The sequence below is a fragment of the Melanotaenia boesemani genome, chromosome 10 (genome assembly GCF_017639745.1).
Source record: "Melanotaenia boesemani isolate fMelBoe1 chromosome 10, fMelBoe1.pri, whole genome shotgun sequence".
NCBI classification, from domain to species: Eukaryota; Metazoa; Chordata; class Actinopteri; order Atheriniformes; family Melanotaeniidae; genus Melanotaenia; species Melanotaenia boesemani.
Genome location: NC_055691.1, coordinates 19468272 through 19492093, shown reverse-complemented (window position 1 = coordinate 19492093; position 23822 = coordinate 19468272). Strand labels below are relative to the sequence as shown.

The 23822-nt window shown below is 38.6% G+C and overlaps 2 protein-coding genes across 4 annotated transcripts in view; both read right to left on the bottom strand.

Annotated features, from left to right (window-relative positions):
• LOC121648139 (transcriptional enhancer factor TEF-3-like) overlaps positions 1 to 1449 on the bottom strand; it is a 47741-nt gene extending 46292 nt beyond the window's left edge. For both annotated transcript variants that reach the window (XM_041998093.1, XM_041998094.1), the window contains exon 1: positions 1202 to 1449. The gene's annotated coding sequence lies outside the window, so the exon portion shown is untranslated. The remainder of the gene's footprint in view (positions 1 to 1201) is intronic.
• Positions 1450 to 2474: 1025 nt separating this feature from the next.
• The window catches only part of si:dkey-82f1.1 (DENN domain-containing protein 2A), a 35414-nt gene continuing 14066 nt past the window's right edge, over positions 2475 to 23822 (bottom strand). Inside the window, exons 2-20 of one of the 2 annotated variants that reach the window (XM_041997904.1) lie at positions 21382 to 21468; positions 16341 to 17366; positions 14726 to 14853; positions 13228 to 13340; positions 12940 to 13137; positions 12593 to 12686; positions 11564 to 11614; positions 11091 to 11278; positions 10543 to 10652; positions 9936 to 10005; positions 9598 to 9675; positions 8128 to 8268; positions 7780 to 7928; positions 6036 to 6213; positions 5871 to 5912; positions 5636 to 5741; positions 3679 to 3966; positions 3447 to 3533; positions 2475 to 3354 (exon numbers count right to left, since the gene is read on the bottom strand). In XM_041997904.1, the coding sequence (XP_041853838.1) occupies positions 3323 to 3354; positions 3447 to 3533; positions 3679 to 3966; positions 5636 to 5741; positions 5871 to 5912; positions 6036 to 6213; positions 7780 to 7928; positions 8128 to 8268; positions 9598 to 9675; positions 9936 to 10005; positions 10543 to 10652; positions 11091 to 11278; positions 11564 to 11614; positions 12593 to 12686; positions 12940 to 13137; positions 13228 to 13340; positions 14726 to 14853; positions 16341 to 17366; positions 21382 to 21467 (3165 nt within the window). In that variant the 5' untranslated portion in view covers position 21468 and the 3' untranslated portion in view covers positions 2475 to 3322. The remainder of the gene's footprint in view (positions 3355 to 3446; positions 3534 to 3678; positions 3967 to 5635; positions 5742 to 5870; positions 5913 to 6035; positions 6214 to 7779; positions 7929 to 8127; positions 8269 to 9597; positions 9676 to 9935; positions 10006 to 10542; positions 10653 to 11090; positions 11279 to 11563; positions 11615 to 12592; positions 12687 to 12939; positions 13138 to 13227; positions 13341 to 14725; positions 14854 to 16340; positions 17367 to 21381; positions 21469 to 23822) is intronic. The other variant, XM_041997905.1, reaches the window with a different exon arrangement.

The window sequence follows — 23822 nt, the reverse complement described above, 5'->3', positions numbered from 1 at the left end:
TAGCTTCAGGTTTTATCAACGGGTCATAGATTTATAATAAAAAACATGTCTTGCCCAGTAACCCCTGACTATGTTGAAGTAAAAAGGACATATCTTGCAATGAAATGTGTCAGAATACACCAAAAAGTGGTGACAAGCAAACAACTGGTGACACATAGTCACTTAATTAGTCCAAGGAACTTACTAGTTTTACCTCTACTACTGTACAATTCCCTTCAAAGCAAAATAATGTAAAATGAGAAAATATATTCACCTACTGAGACATGCTGTAATAAAAATAATTCAGAGGTGCTTATGACTCCACATACACTGCAAAGCAAAGCCATAATACAGATTAAGGTCATGTGATCAACACTTGAATCAGCTACTGTATGAAGCAGCTGCTTACACCTTAGTGCATGGATAATATAGCAGCTCTAAAATGTATGCAGAATAATAATACAACATTAACAGTCAGACTTTTTTGGATGAGGAATAACTTAGATGGAAGTATAGAAAAAGGACTTTACTTGAATATTGATTTTTCTTGCTTCCATACATTAAAGATCTCACAGAAATCTGCTTTATATTCATCTGACAGCTGCATTTAAAGACAGGAGGCATCTCTAAGCATCTGTACTGCTAATAATTTAATTACAGTATCTTACAAAAATGTTCACTTTAACTTTTTCTTTTCTATCAGGCGTTTTATTTACTTTAAAACAGTTAAGTCACAGAGAAACATGAAGTCAGACCATCCCTCTGCACTTTTAGTCTACTCACACTTGTTGATAGAAGAGAAGCAAGGGAAGGAGGAAAAAACTGTGAATTAATCCTGCGAGTTAATAAATAGATGTTTTGAATGATCCCGGTGTAAAACTTTACCCGGACGGGCGCTAATGTTTGACCGCGCGGCTGTGACGTTATTCCCGTAAGGAAAAAAAAAAAAAAAAAAAAAATTCCGGCTCAGGCGCAGGAAGTCGGAGCTGGCTCACTCTCTCCGCAGCTGGAATTAAAGGGGAAAAAATGTAGGAATTTGTGCGAAGAAATGTGAGACATTTAAAGAATGTTATCACCGACAGTCAGTGAGGATTGAATAAGAGAGACGCGGCGGTGAAATACGGACTTCACATGCACAAAACTCCACAAACTGAAAGTTTACACTCCGACATAAGTTAAAAAACCTGAACAAGAGTCCTTATGAAAACTTGTCTTTGCTTACCTGGTGAGACTCTATTAACAGTCTGGCAGGCAGGTTTGACAGAGTAATAGTATTTTTAAAATTAAAAGTGACTCTGTGAGGTTTTTCTTTTTTCTTTTTTTTTTTTTCTCCTTTGTTTGTTTTCTGCTGCCTCGTCTCCTTCCTGAAGCTGCTTGATTGAAGCGAGAGGAGGGCAAGAATTTCAGGAATTAGCCGTGGTATGACATGAAGCCTGGAAAAAGCCAGAGAAAAAGACCAAGGGAGGGAAGGAGGGGAGGGGAGATCTGACCGGTCAACACGTAATGACGAAAAGGAGAGGAGGAGGAGGAGGAGGAGGGCTCTGGATAGGAAAGGAAAGAAAGGGGGTTGCAAAGGAAATCGCATCAAGTGTAATAATAATAAAATCCCCGAGGAAGCTGTCACTGACGTTAGTAGAAGAAACACACATTATTATTTACAATGAATTCTAATTTTATAAGACAAGAAAATTACACTTTACACTGGTGTGAATTATAATGATAAAACATTGATCCAGGTATTCAGGGTATAAAATGTAAGATTTAGAGCTTACTTTCAGTTTCTGGTTTTTAAAAAAATCTGCACTTTGTTAATATTTTATCCCCCTGATTTTACTAGGCCAGCCTCACCTGCAGCAAGCACACACACACTTTATAGAAGTTATTCATTAGAAAAGAAGAAAAAAAAAAAACACGTTCTCCACTCAAATCGTTACATGAGTAGACAAAGGCGATAATATTGTTGGACTTGGGCATGTTGCACAAGCCATTAAAGGCCTAGAGGCATAATTGTCTGAGATGTGATTCTGAACTTTGGAGTCTACAAAGCAACAAGTGCAGAGGAACATGATCTGTGTGGCAGAGCCTCCTACTGGAAATTGTAGGTATTTCGAAGTATTAGATGATATGATAAGAATGATGTTCTGTCACACTTTTCCTATAATAAGGCTGCAACCCAAGAGTCATTTCTACTTATATGCTCAATTAATTTATCCTCACAGTCTATTGTCTATTCTTCACCAGTAACACATATACTGATATATTTACACATCTTAACAAATCTCAAGTGTTTCTTTTACAAAAGTATTCAAATAACCTGGCGGCTGCAGAGATATACTCTTTTAATTCTGTTTATGCAGTTTTTTTAAATAGAGACCTAAACAAGAGGCACAAAGGTCAGAGGGTTAAACGTACAGTAGGTTCAACCATATTGTTCAGCCTGACTGTAACAAACACAAACTAGTACATATCGTCTTTATAAAAAGAGGAGCCATGACTTTTCTAATTCAAATCACTTTATTTATGAAGTTTCATTGCATTTTTAATCATGTTTAAGGCAACCCTAGTTGTTTTTATACAACAAAATGATTCTGATTGGTCTAAGATCCACATCATTCTTCACTTCTAGCCCCACAACCTCTACTGAAACCCAAGTTAGAGAAATGTTCCTCAGCCTTGGTGCACATTCCTTTTCCAATTTAAGTACATTTACTTAAAACAGTGGTACACATACCCAATAACTCACAGTGGTCTACAAACACTCTGGACTAAACTCTGTTAAATAAAGTGTATTATCAACTATAGGAAATTCTTTTGCACTCATTTGAATGAAAAGGAGAGATTAAATTTGTTTTAAAAGTAATATAAATTAACTTAAAAGCCTCCTGCTGATGAAGAAGTTGTACTATAGTATTTATAAAAACCTCTAGAGAAAATACTTGGAATGTAAAGGAAAGTTTTATACAACATTGGATCTTCAGTGGTACTCCTTCTCACAGGCTTACAGGTGACATTAGTGACCGAGAACACTGTTGCCAAAACATTTACACTGTGATGTGCTATACAGTGATACACTGTAGGGACAAAGTAATCTGTAAAACATTTACTGCAGACTGTAAGACTGGATCGGTCTTCACAACCCTAACAGAATGACTGGCTAGTAAAGCTGAGATAAACCCCTAACGTTCCCTAGATTCCCACTTGTTCACCAGCTGTGAATCCAGTTCAGGTCAGGGGTCTTTCCTTTGTTCTGGCTTAGAGGCACCTCTCCATCTGCATGGCCTCCACATGCATGGAGCGTGTCCTCTTTGTCCTGCTTTCACTGATAAACATTTAACTCCAAGTCTCATTTCTTGGAAAGGAATTTCATCTTGTTTCCTAAAAAACAATCAAACAAAGCAAAAAGTTTACAAAAATTTAATAAAAACGGAAAGGCTTTAGATTTGATTTACCTGTACTGTAAATCTCACCTAGACCCTTGAGGAACTTGTTAACCCCCCTTTGCTCACTCCCCGGTAGCGAGTCCAGATACTCTTGTGCTCTCACCTCAAAAAGACCTGGAAATAAATAATGATATAACTTCAAGGGAATTTGATACATTTTAAAACTGCATTTAAGACTTGAAAATATTTAAACTTCTTGGCTTATATTTCTACTTTAAAGATTCAAAACTGCGTCATAACACTGGTCGAATCTCAGTACCCCTGAGGCCCTGCCTGCGCAGCTCCCTCTCCTGGATGAAGCCGGTAAACATCTGGGTCTCCATGAAAACCTCCAGAAACCTTCTCAGGCTTTTGGAGGTGACCGCTTTGCGAAAGGCCTCCCGCTGAAAGGATGAGGGAGCAGAAGAAGAGGGGCTGGGCAAGATAGTGGAAGAGGCAGACTCGTCCTCCCGCTCAGCTCCACCTATGAAGAGGGAGTAGTGGCCCACCATCTCCACGAAGAAACGCACAAAGGCTTCTGAGACTACAGTACTGAGAGAGCTGGAGTCTGGAGGAAACACAGAAGAAAGCCAGGAAGAAAAAATTTCAACTGACAATATTAAATGCTGGATACAAACACAATCAACATTACTTTAATGTCTTGCAAGGGATACATCAGTACCACTTATTCAGTTATAATCTTGTAAAGGCTTAAATTTTTTTTTTGATTTTGTGGAAATGTGGAAAGTCCACTACCAGCTCTGAAGCATTAATTAGAAAAGTAGAAGCACTCAGAGAGTGCAGACCTCCGCCAAGCCATTGTAATTCCTTTTCTTAACCAGTGATTACTGGCATTATTTTGAGTTAGAAGCGCTGGCAAAATTATCCCTATCTCCCCATAGTATAGAATCCTTTAAAAAAATTCCTGGATCCAGGTGGTGATCCGGATCATCCCCCAAATCTTATAATTTTTAAAAAATTTATTCCATTTCAGAGATTTCCTTAATATTTAATCAAAATCTGTGAAAGGTCTGGACTGCAGACAGGCCGGTTGCTAAGCCATGCTGTTGTGAAGGATTTTGAACGGTCTGCTGATAACAAGCCGGATGATCCCTCTCCCTTTTAATCTGCAGGACAGGGTCCACTGTTTCCAAAAATAATTTTAAATTTTATTCACCTAAATGAGCTTTAGCCTAGAAAAGACAGCAGCGTTTCTAGATTGTGTTTATATTTGGCTTTTTATTTGCATAATAGAGCTTTAACCTGCATTTGGTGATTGTGTGATGAACTGTGTACACAGACAATGATTTCTACAAGTATTCCTGGGCCCATGCAGGAATTTCTAGTAAATAATCATGCCTGTTTTTAATGCAGTGCCCCCTGTAGTCCCATAATGCAAAAGCCTCCAGTTTTGACTTTCAGCTTTGTTCAGTGCACACAGAGATTCCTCCTGATTCTCTGAATCTTTTGTTCAAATGATGTTCAAAGTCTTCACACTTTTACATTGAGAATATTTCTCCAAAATTGTTCCACAAAGTTTGGACACAGTTTGTCACAGACTGGTGAACCTCTGTCAGTCTTTACATCCAAAATGCTCCTTTTATAACCAATCATGTTACTGACCTGTTGCCTATTAACTTAATTAGTTGTTTTTGATTTGTGCCAATTACCTGTCCTGCATTTTGTTTCTTTTTCTTCCAGCTTTTTAGAGATGTGTTGCTGCCAAATTCAAAATGAGCAAATATTTTCCATGAAATGGTAAAATGTCTCAATTTCAACATCTAATATGTTGTTTATGTTCTATTGGAAATATGGGTTTGCATCCTGTTTTAATAAAATGTTAAACAGTGTCCCAGTTTTTTTGGAGTTAGAGTTGTAGATCATGTAGAGTAAGGGTCTTATTTCCTATTTAATACAGGTATACAAAAGTATTAGCTTATTAATCCTAAAATCCTGACCCAAAAGCTCTCTTTAAATATGTTTTGCTATATCTAGAAAATTGGGACTAAGTTGCAGTATGATGAGAATAAAATGCATCACTTCCACTTTAGAGGCTCTTAAAACCTAATTTGAAAAGCTGCTCATCTAAAGAGTAAAAAAAAGACAGATCAAACTATACTCAGTACTTTCAGAAAAGTACTAAAATGTGGTTTCTTAAGAGTAATGCTATCCATTGATCTTGGGTGGACTTGCAAAAACACACCAAAATATAAAGAATATTGAGTTTTCAGAATCACCATCAGGCAGATCTCCTTTATCACAGGCCAGCTCCCTCCTCTTGTCCAACACGTGCTCCAGAGCCGCCTGCAGCTTGTGAGGAAGAATGGACTCTTCATCATCCAACTGTGAAAAGGAAAAAAACATGTAAAAATAGATGTTGTGTCCACATTAAATCTGCTTGAAATTCTACATATGTACTATGACTACAGACAAGTTTTCACAGTGTTCCCTTTCAGTCTCCATCGTTACTACCTGACGTAGAAAGCGGCTGTTTCCAAGGTCAACCACCAGGACCTGAGCAGAGAGAGAGTGATATCATTTCCTGGAGCTATTGTTCAATGGAGGAAATGCCCAGAGTCAAGGGCACCACAGGCAGTATTTCACTAAACAAATAAAAATCAAAAGGTCTTGTCTTACTTCTTCGATGGGCAGCTCTTTGAGTCGAGGTAGAGAGCTGGAAAGGAGGCCCACTATAAAGGGAGTTGGGGTGCAGACTATATCCAACATAGATGGCGGCAGCACGGGGATGTATGTGTGTTGCCAGGTGAAGGGATACAGTAGAGCCACAACTGCGTGACAACACTGAGACAATGTGCTGTGGAAAGACAAACAGAGATAAAAACTTCCATAGATATAAAAACTAGGTAGTTAAATTGTGACATTATTATACAGTAAAGATAATTTATTCTTTCAATGACAATGCAAAATAAACCTCTTAAAAACGGTTCACAACATCCCTCTTAAAAATAAACAATCATCGTAAGAACAACTTGTTCAACTTTCACTTTGTATATTTAATAAATCATAAATGAAATTTTTCTAAAATGTTCTAAAAAATATCTCATTTTATGACAATGAGTCAAACACGTAGAAACTAGTAAAGCTTAAAAAGGAGCAACATTTTTTTGTTTCGTAAACGAACTTTCATAATTTTTCTATGTAACACTGCAATGCAACCTCAAGCCCATGCAATGTTTCACCCAAAATGTAAACATATATAAACGCAGCAGACAACTACTTCTATTTTATCATGCAAGAATGCGGGACAGTATGCAAAATTTACTGTTAATGCTGAACATAACTGCTGAAATCTCAGTTTCATTTAGCAGTGTCATACTACAACCTGCTGCGTTGCAAATTAACCAGAATAAATATGAACTTCAAGAGGAGACGATGGCAGAAAATTGTAGCTAGCCCCCTAAAATGCACTAAACTTATAAAAATATTCCCTTAAAAATCACAAAAACCAACCCAGAAATGGGTCAATGATGTAGGGAAAATCCCTAAAAAGGTGTTTTTATGTTTTTTAAAGAAAGAGTCTAATTTCGACCACATGATGGCACTAACTTCCTCCTATAACTCACTGCCATTTTCTTATTAAAAACTCAATGTGAAAAGTGACTCTGTTGGCTCCAACAAACCCACTATGTTTTTGGGAAACATGATCCAAACACTTAACTTCATAGAGGCAGCAGACGCACTTACACACTGCTGACTTAATTACTCCCATATGTGTATGTGCTCACAATGTTCATTAAACAAATAATTAGCAATGCCAAATTTCCTCTAAACAACAGATAGCTTGCAGAAACTCAGTATATCATGGAAAACACTTGTAAGACTTACACCTAAACAACATAAAATAACTGCAAAAATGACAACCACACTATGTGCTTTCATTTATTTAACATAAATATTAGATGCTTATTGAAGTAAATTAGGTTAGAATATTTTTTTTTCTGCCAATCCACATGTCATTGTTCAGTTTTTAATGGTGGGTTAACACGCTGTAGCTTTGGAGTTATGCTTTAAAGCAGTTTATCTGGCATACGTGAACATCAACCAGAGAAGAATTGATTGTTCCCAAAGCAACTGTATAACACAACAACATTCCTCCCCCTTACACTCAGTCAGGATCTTCTTTTCCGTAGACTTGCTTGTCATCTTGAGGTCTCTCTATCCTTTAAACTTGTTGCTGTTTTAAGCATCACAATCCCGCCTTCATTAATTTTATTAGCCAAGATTTATTAAATTAATTGAAATACTGTAATGACTTGGCTGCCCCGGAGCTGATGCTTGTCTCAGGGGCCGAGCATGTGATTTTTGGTTTGGAAATCAAACTAACCGCTACGCTCTATAACAGTATCTCTTTGGAGCCAACCTCAGTTTGTCGGCTGTAAAGATGACCCTGCGCTCCAGCAGCAGAGAGGCAAAAACTCTGAGAAGGAGACGGAGATTCAACGAAGAGAAGAGACATTCGAAGTCTACATGTTCCAGACGGGAATCTGAAGGTCGACACAGTTCTATCACCTGTGTGAAAAAGAGTCAACAGAGAAAAACACATACACAGAAAAAGAGATTATTTTCTAACAAAGCAAAGAATGTCTGGGTATGCTTAGCAACACCAGTGTGGTTATTTGTACAATTTTTAAAAACAAATGGAATTTCCTTAAGGAGTTGTGCAAGAAAGCAATTGGGAAAATCCACAGTGAGACTGCGGTCAGCACACCTCTGTCCCAGAGCCAGGTAGAAAGTTTTTGACAGTGATAGTCCGTCCTGGAGCAGGGAAGGGAGCCTCCATAATACCTCTCATAAAAGGCTGCACCAGAGCAGGAGAGATAGCCCTCCTCTTTTCCACCTCATCCAGAATCTGTAAAGGAAATTAAATACCAACAGTGTCAGAATTTATACTGCTGGTACTTTGGTGTCTTTCTGTCACAATATGAGAATAAGATGTCTTCACAGATCCACCTGAGACCCTACTCCTAAAGCCTGAAGCATGTAAAGGTTTAGATCCAGATTTAATGGGAAGCATTGGGTGTGGGTCAAGTCACATTTTATTACAATAGGTTCCAGCTCTGTTTAATATCTGAGAGGATTTGAAGAGATTCAACTGTGGTCATAGAGAGCTTAACATGATATTAATGCTGTGTCTGTATTGGAACTTCCTACATAGTTATGGCTGAAACGGATGGAAAAAAAGTAAGTTCCACAACATCTTGAGTGATATCAGATGCAGAAAAGAGTTCAAGATGAGTAAAAAGATGTAAAATCAAGTGGTATTTCCTCTGCTTGGGTCTCTTTTAGTTGATAATGCCTAGGTCAGATTTGTCATCTGTTGCCATGGCAGCAAGTCTACTCTAAAGCTGAAATAATGATTAGCCATCCTGTTTCAATCAGCTAGTAACAGAAAACCTGGGGGTAATTTACCAACTTTATCGGCACAGGGGATGAATTAAATGTTTCACAACCAAATACAAAGCTTTGAATTTGACAAATGAAATAAACATGTTAAAATAATCAGCTTTTAAATCAATACAAATCAGGTCTGAGCCTCCTGGCCATGTTCAGATCCAGCATATCCACCATATATCAATCAAGCACTAAGTTGTTTATTTTATTTTTGTCAACCTCACTGGACAATTTCACAGATTTATTTATTCTGGCCATGATAAAGTGTAAACAAGCAAATATAGTGAGATGTCAGTATAAATAAAGGGTAGTAGCCCAAATCAGTGATGTGTACAAGTACACTGTACACATCTGTATGCTATTTAACATTTGTGTGGCTGAAACACATTCAGAGAATTCCCCCATGTCCACTTATGTATCCACACAAATCCAACTTTAGCTATGTCATATGTATGCTGCACAGACGTTTACAAAGATCAACATGCAGATAAATCTAAGGCTCATTACAGGGAACCTTTTCCACAGTAGCAACCACATCAGCTGCATTTCATATGTGTTTCTGTACTGGAGCCAGGACTGCAAGGCTCTGTGGGAAAGTGGACCGGGCAGAGGGTGGGTGGGGTTCTGTGGGTGCCAAGTATAGTACTTTTTCCCCTCCCCTGGGGGGGGGAGGTTGTATGTCAGACTTTTTTCTTAAGTACAAATCCAAGCAATAAAAAAATAAAACAATTGGGTACAAGTAGTGAATCTGAATATGATTCAGTTTTTTTTAGATTACTACACCTACTTTGGAGAAGAGGTCAAAGCACCCCAGGCGGCTGACGATACAGTAGACCTCAGGGAGCCTTCGGCCTTTACCGCTGGGCTAAGAACAGCAAGACCAGAAAGAAAAAGACAACTTCAGAAGGTTTCTCACCCAAAGCAGTGGAGTGCATCAAAGCCTTTGTTGAGCAGGGAGTTTGTACACACATTTAAAAAAAGAGAAGCACTTATACCTAAAGAACTTTGCAGCTAAAATTAAAATGAGCAGAGGATATTGGATAGGTTCATCATGGGGGATAAACTTAATCTAAACTGAATTAGAAGGAGCTAGTGACGTAAGGCAGAGGCATTTTCAACACATACCAGTAAACGGCGACAGTAGCCAAACCGTCTGCTTCCGTCTTCACCAGTCAGCACAAATGAGAATGTCTCACTGGGATTTAGAAGAGGGAGAGAAAATCTATAATTGAAACAATTTGAAAACTGTCTGAATCTTTAAAAATCCTTTAAAATTACATGAAGCTGAAGCTTTGAAAACTTGATAGGAGAAACCCGCAGGAGTGGTATTCATTGACTGATACTTAGCCTAATGACATGGAAGAGAACCAGCCAGTTTGGTGGCCTCTCACCTATTAAACATTTTCCTCCAGCTAATTATTAGCCATTACCATAAAGACACACATCATCACTTCTTGGAACAATGTATGATTAAAGAGAAGATACTGGGTAGCAGGCGGTTTAAAAAGAAGTTATTTTGCAATGATAAACCAAACGTTTACTGTAAAAAATCCACCATTGCTCATTTTCTCTGCATTTCTTCTGAAACCCAGTTAGATCACTTCTTTAGGACTTTCGTCATTTTAGTTATTAGCTAAGCTATTGCCATTCAACTGGGAAATTCCAGTGTTCCTGTTTTGTTTCACTTCTTGTTGTTTTAATGTGCTGGGGAAAAATTAAGACTCAGACTGACCTGGGGAAGTTATCAACAGGAGCCCAGTCTTTGGCATCAGGAAAACAGAACTGAGGGATAACCTTTAGCTGGTCCTCAGTCTCCCTCATGAACTTAAAACTCCTCTCAAGCTGGATGACAAAGAGAGGACATGTGAAATCTATTACACTGCACATAAACATAATTGCATTCTTAATTTAAGAAGTCCTGGAACAACATGTTTCACAAATTTAGCTTTCAGATTGCTTTGAGGCTTTTTTCACCCTTTCTTTGTATCTTTCTTTTACTTGAAAAGCTAAACCAGGGACAGGAGTTGCTATTTAACTTAATGCTATGTAAACATCAGTGCTTCTACATGTCCTCTATGTTACTTTCCTGATAAATAAACTAATAAATAAAATAAATAATGGTGCAAAGAAAAGAAAACATATGCTAGAGACAGATTAAAAATTGACATTAACAGATGTTTTTTTTTTTTTTTTTTATTACCATCCTTAGGTCTAAGCTCTAGATTTGTGTGTGAATTCCCTTTCCTTTGCTTACTAAAAAATACTTCTATCCATTTTTACCTTCAGAGGAAACTGCTGTGTGACTTCTGGCAGGTAAGGAACACCAGCCTTGGTCTTGTGAAGTGCAACAACAATAAAATACTCAAAGAGTTTCCTCTCTTGTAACTCCATCAAGTCCCTCTCCAAGGTCCGGTACCGCCCTGTTTGCCTCAGCATGGACTGGACTGACACAAGCCTCTGGCTATGAGCTGAGGTTCATAAAGAAACATTTCATGCAAATTTAGTATGTTAATGTCATGCACACATAAATACATATTCAAACAAGTCAGTGTGTGTTTGTACAATAAACAAATGTTAACCTGTTTATATGTTGCAACAGATTAGACATACAACAGAGCTAAAAGAACTGAACTTTGCTGCTGCTGTGTTTATTTCTAGTTATGATGATATATATATATACAAAGCTTTTTTACACATGCAAGACTGAACATGCACTTTATAACTACATGTGTGCATTTGTTTTATGTTCTCACCTTTCAGTTTTTCCTCTGTGTCACTTTCTGACTCACTGTTCTCATCTGTCACTAAACAAAAAGTAAGACAGGGTGAAGAAGACAGCGGAGCATGACACGAGTGTAGATAAACATCACAGCAACTTCAGTGTAAACGTGGCAATTGCTAATGTTATTTTCATTCCAGCCAGTACCACAAAAACAACAGTCCTGCTGGTCAGTTTTAACTGATCCAAAAAGTGTCACCTTGCTAGCATAGCTATGTGAATGCAAATGAAGAGTGTTTCTGCACTTAGAATACTTGTAAAGTCAAACAGAGAGCTGATGTTTCAATGATGAACTTGTGCAGCTTCGTCAAAACACATGAAATCAAAATTTGTTTCTAGTCTTAACCAAGTGATTCTGTGAAGCTAAATATTAAATGCATTGCTTTTTTTATTCTTCCTTGGTTAATCAGTTTGACACAGTAACTCACAGTGACATTAGTAATGCATGATAGCATCTTCCAGATGTTGACACTGATTTAAAAGGCTGGCCATCAAGGTTGAATTGAGAATAATCTATGTACGCTTGAAAAAAGAACTGGTAACAAGCTAATTAACTGACTAAGTTTATCCGAAAGGACAAGTTGTAATTTAAAGTTACTGAAACACAAAAGTACACTGCTATCACCAAGCCAGACCAGATAAGATTAACGTATCACTTCATGTAGCACATGCAAGAAAAAGAAATGATACACTGAGAATGCCTCCCTCACAGGTTCAAACCAGAATTCACAGAAACTAAACACCAGTGGTAAATTTTTATATATTTGTGTTTGATGTATGGGCTGCACCATCTTCTAACAGCAAGAAGGTTCTTTGTTCAAACCTCAGCTGAAGCCTTTCTGTGGATGCCTTGTGTAACTTGTCAACACATAAAACAAAAAGAATCAACAAACACAAAACCTCCATGATGTACTGAAGTACAGTAGTGGACATTCTCTACAAGCCGAAGTGGCCCATAAGGTGTTGATTGTGAACTGCCGTTACACAGTATTTGAAGCCTCACCTCTCCCTGAGCTGGACTCAGTAGACTGAGATACCTTCTTCATGCGTTTCTTGCCTCTGCGAGCCTCAAAGATGCCATTGATTTTCAGCACCATCTGTAGGAGATAAATAAGAAGATAAGTCAATCTTTAAGTCTCTGCCTGGCTCTTACAAAATTCCTTTTTAAAGATCATCCTTGAGGCCCTCAGACCTGCACACTTCTCACAGAATACATCCCTCCGAAACGTTCCTCTTCATCACTCATCCCATATTGGCAGCATGAGTAGACCAGCTTCAACCTCTTTAAGCCCTATGCTCAGCTATAAATCAGAGCAAGAGCTCTGCAAGAGGCCACTCAGACTTCCATACCTTGGGAATTTTCTTCCGTCTGCGATTGTAAGGGTCTCCAGAGAGGCAGGGGGTGTCGTCTGGGCTGCTAGGTGTTGAAGGAGGACTGATACGGGAAGGGGAGGAGATACCAGTGTCTCTGCCGGTCTTGCGAAGCTCTGGGACTTTGAAGCTTCGCCGTTCTGAGTTTTGCCTAAAGAAGCCGGGCTTTGAGGATAACTAGTGGGACAGATGAAAAATAAAGTGGTTTATCATTGAACTGCTCCAGTAAAATCTAATTTAAGTAGTGATGGGTTGGCATTTAGATACCTTAGTTGGCGTGTCAGGAACAGGAGACGAGGAGGCAGGTGAAACACATTTGCTTCCCAAACAACTTTGCTCCAGCTCTATGTCTTCATAAGGGTTCTCGTTGGATGGTGGATCTTTAGGTCATAAATTTACAATTTTGTTTAAGCCAAGACATCAACATCAGCTGGGTTGCACAATAGCCTCGGTAACCTGCATTTTCTATAGAGCAGATGAGCACTTTTTCCATATCAGTCATGTTTGTTTTGCCAGATGATTCCTGCTCCAGATGTGCAGAGAGCTACTAGAAGCAGAAATGTGCTCACCCAGCTCATATTTTACTCTGATAAGATGTTTTCCTGGCTAACACTAAATGTAGCCATAGGGCCTCTACTGCATATATGCAAAATTAGGCTAGTTTTCCCAAATCTATGCTTTTCTGTCTTTGTCTCTGCCTGCATCTCTTCTGCTTTCTCAATCCATCCAGCAGATGTGACCTGCAAGTGTAGGCAAATAAAGAGGGACACTCAGTTCCCTGCTCCCTTTCCCTTGAAAGAAAACAAGGGATCAGAGTGCTGTTTTCCACATTGCTGTCTGATGAGAACATTATGGTGATCTCTGCTGAGTGTTTGTGTGCACTGTCAGCTATTCACATGTGAGCATGCATCTGTTTTTAAGGCCTATGCCTGGCTACATAATCTGGTGACAGATGCCATCCTGTCAGTCTAAAAACATTGACAAGACTGCATTTTCAAAGTGCATTTATGAAACACTTGAGGGAGTAGATCATCACATCTATTCATCACTGTCTTCATTATCTTTATCTCTGCCTCCCTAACTTTTTTTTTTTTAGCAGAGACGAGATGCTTTACTCATGGGAGGCTGGTAGGTGACTAGTGTCTCCATGCTTTAACAAACAACACCACTGTATGAAATGACACAACTATAAAAAGATTGAAAACATGCTGTGGCATCAGTTATAGTTAACTTAATTGATTGTTGTCAGCAAGCAGCTTTCGATAGACACAAGTTTCTTGAGGCAAACCGAAAACATATTGAAGTTATTGCCAGTAATGTACCATGGGTTCAGCCAATCACATTCTCCCTGCAGCACTGACAATCAAAGTAACTAACCTCATACACTACTGTTATACATTATGAAATTAAACAGGCTCTTGGTGGGGTTGGCATAACACTGCAGACAATAAGTAACATAGTTCAGGTTTCCACGTGGAGTTTTTAATAAAAGAGAAGCAGCATGGATCTAAATTAAAACTGGTGCAGAAAAAACAGCAAAGACAGTTTGTCCTCCTCATCAACTCTGTTGCTGAACTCTGTGACACACACTGATATGAGAAAGGGTCAGGCCATAGACTGAGCACGTAGAAAACAGGACATAAGAAAACCAACAGTACACTTCTTCACCTTCAGCAGATGTAAAATAGATGTTTCAAAGAGTCAACAGTTTGAAACTTATGTTGCATGATTAAGGAAAAATAACGATGCAGTAAATATTATTTACCTATTATGTCCTCATAGACGTTCTCTTCTGATAAAGTGCATGTGAGGCCCAGTCTGGATTGAGCATACCAGTCTACCCGGCAGCTTTCTGTTGAAGACTGAAGCAAATCTTCAAATTCAAAGGACTTCCTGGCGGACAGAGCAGCACAAAGACATTGAAGAACACACCCAAAAAAATGGAAGAAAGGAAGAAAATGTCTTTTTTAACCTATGTCTTCAGGTGAATGTGGGTCATATTCAAACTGTAAAAGAAAACAATATATGTTTCAAGCACAAAAGGAAAAGTTATGGTTTGCAGAGTCTAAATGAGCACATATGTGTTGCCAAACACCAAACTCCATTAGAATAAACACACACAATGTCCATGACTGCATATATTTACAAGGGAGCTGCCATTTTCTGGTCAATTTTAAGCTTATTGCACATATCACAATATAATAGTGATGCAATTCATATTATCTTTAGCATAAGCTTCCCATTGTATGTTTTCCTCTCGGCGGTGCAGCTAGATTAATTGAACTAAATAGTATAACATGCTTACGCTAACATATTATAATAAAACAGACTGACAGCTTTATGGCCTGTTTATTTTTTTATTTAACTGTAACTTTTCAAGGAAATGCTGTTTAAATTTAGCATTTTGCTGGACCTACAATGCACTAATACTGGTACATAAAATAAAGTTAAATAAATATTACCACCATTACAAAAGCTACTGTTACTGCAGACCATTTCACAGCATCAGATGAAGTTTAACAAACTTCAGATATTGATAATTTATTAGTGCACAGTCATCCATATCCACCCCGCACTGGACATGCAAGAGGGAGACAGCCTGACCAAACAAAGGGCTTGACACAGTACACTTGAGCAGACTGAGGCCTCCACATATGGTATGGAATGTAACAGATCCAAGCCAAGATCCAAACAAGAATTCAGGAAAGTGAACAATAGATGTGCTCAAATTCTGCAATGTTCACATTTTTTTCTGTTTCCCTGCAGAGTTCATTTTATTTGACTCTAACCATCTGAATTTAAATCCTACTGAGAATGAAAACTTCCAATGACTTAACATTTCACTGTTCAGTAAATACTTCAGATTCTGGACAATTTCATATGTTTGAAAATTTAATAAATACAAACTGATAAGATATTGTGTTAACCAAAATGTTTTGCATGATCCGTTGTACTGTCAAGACTAACATTTTCAAAAGCAAGAGGCATCTAAGACATGATTCACACAACTGTTTGCGCTGTCCTCTCCGAATTGACATGTACATTCCTCAGAACCAACCACTGAGCTCATTTTGTGGTGTATTTGGGAAACAAAATGAGGTCAACGGTGCATTTGATTTACAGCAGATGTGGGAGATGTTGTGCACCTCAGACTCGGGATGATGTTGATGGGGGAACAGTTATATGGTTACAGAGAACCCTCAATCTTAATTTCACAAGAGATGTTTAATATTTCTTAATATTTTGTTCCAGGGTTTGGATAGATTGAATGATCTTTACATATTATGGGTTAAACAGTAGCACATAATGTACATTTTGAGCTTCAGTAGGGATATTATTCTGGGTGTTTACTTCTGCATCCTGGTATTTTAGCACCTTACCTGTTATTACTGTCCCGGGCTTTGTCAGCCCATGGTCTCCTGCAAACTCCTGGAGGTGGGCATGTGGGTAAAGGTGGAGGAGGAATAGAAGGCAAAGGAGGCAAGTTCCTCTTTCCTTTCCCAAAACATGGCCCTGAAGCTGCTATTGTGGGTGGTGTGTGATGTTGGAAGGTTCTTTGAGGTTTAGGTAGAGGGTTTATAGATGGAGCACCTGGCTCACTGTACACATTCTCTGGATTCCCCTCCTTTCTCCTCCGGGATCCACCTGGTCGAGTCATGTCAAATGTCCCAAAAATGGGCTCGTTGGCCTTCCTCTCTGTTTCCTCCAGCTCCTCCTTTGAAGGAGGACAAAAGTAATTCCCTGGATATGCAAGTGAGGGTCTATCAGGAACTTCTTTTGTTGCCTTCTCCAGTTTCTTAACATGAGTCAAAACAGATTTCTTGTCTTGGGCTTGTTCTGTTGCCTTGGAAACACGACAGCCCCTCTCTAGCATAACTTCTCTCTTCACACTTGTTGGACCTTCTGAAGGTTTAAGCCTCAAATCTCCCAGTTTTACAGCATTCTCTTTCCCTGAGTCTTGTCTGTCCCAGCTGACAAACCTCTTGCTGTCTGTCCTTTGAACCTCAGAAATTTTTGATTCCTTTTTCCTCACTGTCTCACTCTCCGTTGCACTAAGAAGACATGTCCCTGGAGAACTCACAGGGGTAGGCTCCTTTTTGCCCTCCCACTGTGATATCTTGTCACGAATGCTGGCACTTTTGGCTGCTGTTGAGCTCTTGTTGTGGTTTAGCCCGTTTTCCGTGTTGGCAGTCTGTGGGTCACTGGTCGTCATGGGTCTTCTGTGAGCCAGCATGGTGTCAGGAGGACCTGGGCTATCACTCAGGCTGAGCAGAGAGGATAGGGGATACTTGACGTTCACAGCAGTGCCCCTCCTGTCTCTGTTACCTGGTGACCCACACACCTCTTGAGGCTGGGGCACCACAGATGAGGGAGCCTCCCCGACCTTCAAGCCGCAGCACTGGAGCCTTGAAAAGAAACAAAAAGGACATCTACATAAACATACATTGCAAACACAAAGAAATAATTACATAGTTATAAGTTCTAATGATATAGAGTTTAACTATTTTGATAGAAACATCAGGAAAGCATCATGTAAGTAAGTAAAAAAAATTATATAGCACTTTTCACAGGTTAAAATCACATGATGCTTTAAACCAAATTAGAATAAATAAAAGAGAAGTCATAACAATAAAAATGGAAACAAGAAGAATCACCAAGGTAGTAAAAAAGATTATCTGTTTAAAATGTTTTCAGCTGTTTTTTAAAGGACTGAAAGGAGTCTCTACAGACTAAAGACAGCGGAAGAGCATTTCACAACCTCAGTGCTACTCCCTGAAAAGCCCGATCAGCACAAGTTTTAAATACAGTACGTGGGGTCAGCAGCAACCTCTGACCTGATGACCTAAGCACACAGGAATTAGGATGTGGTTTCAGCACATCAAACATATACTGGGGAGCTTGACCATGTATGGCTCTACAAGATAAAACTAAGATTTTAAAATTAACTCTAAAATTTACCAGCCACCTGTGCAGAAAAGCTAAAACAGTGGTGATGTATGACCTTTAGTTGGTCCTGGTTAAAGGTCTCGCTGCAGCATTCTATACTGTCTGAAAGTGATTTGAAGATAATTTGTTAAACAGTATTGTAACAGTAAAATGACTGTTACAACAATCTAAACCAGAAGAAATAATAATCATCACTAGTTCAGCTTTCAAGTGATAAAAACAATTCCAAACTAGTTGTCTGGAGTGATGCTCAAGAAACATTAAATAGTTGAAGACAGCTCCCAAACTTCTGAGGCTCGTCTGATCATATGGGACTAAGAAACGGGTATGCTGCCTAATTTCTGGGATGAAATTATGTGAGGCAAAAATTAAAGTTTTTATTTTATCTGTGTTTAACTGTAGAAAACTGTCATTCAGCCATTTTTTTTTAATTTTTGTTGAGGTAATCAGTTTGGACAGATAATATATAAAACTTGGAGGCTCTAAAGGAACGGTATACCTGGATGTCATCTGCATAGAGATGGTTAGAAATATTGAAACACAGAATATGTACAATAAAAAGAGAATTGGGGCAATTTTTTAAATCCACTATACTAGGGCCATTGGAGTCAAAGACACTAATGAAAAAAGAAGCAGGAAGGACATTGTGGGAGTTGGACGTCAATTTCATATACGAAGCAGAACACTGATGTCCTGTAAGGTAACAGAAACTAAATATGAGGTGTCAGAGGTAAGCAAAATACTAGCATAACATTGAGAGAGAGAAGGAGAAATACTTGACTTGATGGCAGTAACCTAAGTTACAAAGTACTGCAAAAACGTATTGCACTCAGACTTTGTATCCACTGGAGCATGATGAACATCAGAAGACACAATATTCTTAATTGTATCAAACAACACTTTGGGATTTTCCTTTTTTGAAGCTATAAGATTATCAAAATATTGTGTTCTGGTATTTTTAAACATGGCATTTAGTGAAGAAATGGATTTTTAAGATGTAACCTTTGAAAATCAAACTTGGAGACCTTCCATAAACGTTTTACCTTGAAACATCTTCTAAAACCATTAATATTTTAATTTATTCAGGAACAAGAAGTTGAATGTTAACAAAATGCTAGTTCAAATCTATCGACATCACCATGAGCCATGTTAGCATCAAACAAGGCAGAAAATCTTTCCTTGGCACCCTGGTTTATAATTCCCCTTTGACTCAGCAGCTTAGGAGGTAGAGGATCCAGATAAAATGACAAGTTAAAAATATGCAACTATGGTCACTCACATGAATAACCTCCACGCATAAAGCATTTATATATATCGAGAACCAGGGAAAAGACAAGATCCAATCTTTTGTATGTGTGAGGCCAAAGACATGTTGTCTAAAGTTAAAAGACCGTACAGGAGGCATCATCAATATGACAGTTAAAATCTTCTAATTTCACCACCTATTCCAGTTCAATAATAGAGGATCAAAGATCATTAAATTCTGTTAAAAAGACACTGGCTTTAGCCAAGCCAAGCTATCTATATTTATAAAAGCACTTTACAATAGCAACCACTGAACAAAGTGCTGAACATAAAATAACTAAAACAATAAAAACATTAAAAAAGACAAGACAATAAAATCAGCTATCGGTTATAAAATCAGTTATTACCAGAAAGATAGTAGATTAAGATACACTAAAAGCTTTTCAGAGAGCCGACCTTAATAATCTGTAACTCAAATGAAGAAAAGGAGTGTGATTCACCAGCCTGTAAGTGAACCTGTCTTGTACACAGCAGCAAGTCCTCCACATTAAGAGTGGTTGCAATGTAGTTGCAGCCAGCCGGGCACATTTCATTTAAGTGAATATATTGCATATTTTGCTGCCACGTCTCAGCTAGGAACATAAAGTCAAGAGACTTAATGAGATAGATATTGTTTAAATAAATTATTTGTTCTTAACATAGCAAGAAATAAGCAGGGTGAACCTGATCGGTGACAGTCTGGTCGGCACATTTAACAGCTGATTGTAAAGGCACTTGAATTAATCATGCTTCCCAAATCTTACAGCTTGAGAACTTACAATTATATTTTTACTTTAAATGGAAAACAGGAACCCTCATTGACAGAAAAAGGTCCTTTGCTTGATGCCTCAGCTGTGACTCATTCGTAGAGCATTACTGGGTCATGACTGTTTGAACTGCAGGTTTTCAAGTCAAAGTTTATGAGCTACACACACAGCTATTTCTGGTGAGGAGATAAAGTATACGTAATAGAGGGGAGAGGCCACATTGTATACGTGCATCTTTTCTTTTTCTGTTCCTGACCCACTAAACTCTGTTTTGGCCTAGAGCCCATTCATTTCATCAAATGGCTGAATTACCAACAAATGGAGGAAATGCAGCCTCGCTGGGGTGACTTCTGATGACATTGCTGGATGGGAAAACCAACAGTCATGCAGTCTAGAAAAAATCTCAGGGGGGATTGAGGAATCAAATTTCCTAAGAGATTTTAAAAAAAAAAAAACACAAAAACTGGGGAACAGAGGAAAACTGCTCTGGCTAAGCATGGCCCCATTATGGCTCCCCTTTTCTTTTACACTTCACGGTTCTCGGGTGAAACAGTTTTTATTAGGCACAAAGCAACAGAAGGAAAAAACTGGGTCAAACAGAACAGCCAAATAAAGGAAAGCAGCTATAGACAGAGGAGTCAAATTGCTCCAACACAAAAAAGTCAAAGAAAAATAAATAAAGTCATGGGTTTAAAATTTAAAGACGGATTTAAAGATGCACGATGCAGTAATCTAGTCATATGATATGGACACAGATGGGTGGATGATGGAGATATGGGTCATTGAGGGTGGAAGGAGGGAAGTAAGCACAAAGGCAGAACAGGATCTCTAAACAACTCAGCTAAGGCATGACAACTGAAAATATTCAGTATGAACAAAACTCTGGTCATTTTTATAATCCTACAAGACTAACACAGCCTATTCAGCTTTTGAGCAGTAGTATGGTAAACCCTTAAAACAAAGCAATCTTTGACTAGATCCTTCTTCCTATTGGGACAAAAGAAAATCCCTTCATTATAATCTAAATAGTACTATTGTATACAGCAAGGATGACAGAAGGAACTTTGAAGGTGATCATGGAGGAATTGGGCAGGACCAGCCGGGGGGCAGTAACTATATCTAGATGCCAGATGGCTACTAGGTCCTAGTCTGCTCTTTTGCCCTGCCATTGTCAAACTGTTCGCCTTAATAGAAAAGAGCATCTCCAGCTGGCTTAGGATAAATTGATAGATTTATGGTGTCTTTGTGAAGATTTCTTTAAATTTCTAAGATGAATGACATTACAATGACCATCACCTCATGTGTGAAAAATGAGTAAAGTCTTAAAACTGGTAAGGGCACTGACAACTCAGAAACAAATTATTACCACAAGACACTAAATATGATAACTGGGAGACCAGTTAATTAGCTTTGAGGCACCTACCCGTTGACTGATTGATAGATACAGTTGTCAGCGTTTGTACAGAGCAGCAGGGCCCTCCCACCGGTCATGGTGCTAGCAGCTGGCATCCTGCATAGACAGAGGTGGAGATAGTCAGCAAGTAGAAAGTATTTATATGATGGGCTGAGTATAATGTCTGGAAAAATTAAAATGCTGCTGAAGCACATGTCAGTGTCAGGACAAAGCAGAGTTGGAAAGTCAAACACTTAGTGTTCGTACCTCAAGAACATATTTCTCTTTGTTTTTCTGTACTAAATTTGAGGAGATGATACACTTGCTGACACATGATCAACACACAAATCGCTACTTCCATAGGAGTGCTTTAGGGAATCCTAGTATCTGAATTTAAACCAAATGCCTTGAACAAACAGGGCAGCAGAAAAGCAGACCTCACGGGTTTCATGGCATCCTACCAATGTTCCATTTCTCACTTGGTAAGTGATTGGGGGATGCTTCTGAATACGCAGCATGAATTGTTCGCCAGCAAGCAAATACGCACTGTAGGTTTAAATACCCACAGAATGCAGCATAACATGAAAAGGAAAACACTGTTGGTAGCAACTGAGCTTCGTCCTTTTACACTTGTCAGATCATTTTTATAAATGGAAATTCTCTGTACACATTATGCTTTTGGACTTCGGACTGTTTCTGAAAACTTACTGTAGAAAACAGCTTACTTACTTTTTTTCTTTATTAGGGGCAAGTGCTGCCAAGGGGGTAGAGGACCATGTTCAAATGGTTTTAAACTATTACTTGGTCCATTTAGCAGTGCACAATGAAACCAGATCCACTTGGAGCATAGAAAGATCATCCATATATAACATCAAATAACATGCACATGACTTGGCTTATAAACACAGAGGGGGCTGGCATGGAGCAAAAAGGCCTGACCTCTGTCTGGAAAAGATGTAGTTAACACAAGCGGGGGAGACAGGTCAAGTCTTACTGTTGTATTCATACATTTCTTGTACAGTAAATCCAAACAGACACTAATTCATGCTCTGCCATCCTGTTGCATACTCAAACACAAAACCTCATATAAAAACACACCTACATATCATACCAAAGAGTCCATATGGCAGTCCAGCACGTGGATTGGGTATGTGACTTCTACCAGATGTGCTGAGATACTTAAGGGTATTTGCAGGTCGTTAAACATTTCCTGAGCAGTGCCTGCCCCCCCCCCCCTTTTTCCTATAAACCTGCATTAGCTAATCCTGACACCTATTTTCTCTCACCTCAAACTATGTTCAGAATGTTCTCAACCAAATTCCACAAATTGTCCTAACTGGCAGACAGCAGCAATTTTAGCTGATCATGTAAAAATTAAAAACATTTAAAATATTTAAAAAGTGGAGCCAAAACAGCTCAAGTCTTTCTACTCTTTCTAGAGCTAGTAACCTGATTCACCCAGTAAATTCAGATTTCGAAATTGTATTTTTTTTTTTTTTTTTTTTTTTGACAAGCGGTGGCCTCATCTGAAATCAATAAACGACCAGTACAATATTTGAAGTTATTTTTCAGTCCAAGCTATTCAGTCCTTTGCTCCCCTCTCTCACCCACTTCACCCTATTAGTTCAAGGTCTAGCCCCCCCTAGAGAGAAGAGAATGGGGGAGGAGAAAGGTTTGCGTCACCCATTCACTGGCCTGTAGGCCAAAATTATTTTCAGCTGTGAGCTGAGCAGGGGTCACATGTTTGAGGAGAAACATCAACCAAGTTTTTTCCCCCCTCTTCATTCTTTTTCTTCTTACTAAAACCTCACACAGAAAAGAAAAACAGAAATCCTGCATGGAATAGGAAACAGGCAAGAGGGGAACTATGCAGAAAGTATAGAGTCCTCTAGTTTTACCATGATTAAACCATAAAACTTTTATGGTTTAATATTTTTCCTAAGTTTGGGACAAGGCATGTCATAAGGAGAAAAGAGAGATGGTAGATACAGACAAGAGGGATGGGGGGAGTGGGTTGGAAAGACAGGGTTTGTCAAAACTAAATAGGAAAGTGGCTAAAGCAAGGAATAATGTTGCACTATGAGAGCAGTGCTGGCTTTTAGGCTGTCACATTTTATTGTTTTGAGCCCTTATGCCAAAAGAGAAAGTGTCTTTTTGTGGAGATGTGAGAACCTCAGAAGGTCATTTGGTAATTTCACACAATTTTGACTTACTGGCCTCCATCATATCTTAAACTTGACTCATGCAAGCCAGTCAGCGCTTCGCTGCTGACCTGGACAAGCAGCATTATATTCCCATCTTGTACAAGCAGTAAATTTGACAACATTGCTAGTTTTTCAGTATTCTGTTACTGAGGAAACTTTTTCTTTTCTTTTTTTTTTTCTTTTGAGGAAGCAAAAGGCTTTTGTCTTCTCCAGCTATTGACAACTATTGTTTAAACTGACCCCTGGAGCAAGATGGCCACCGTAACA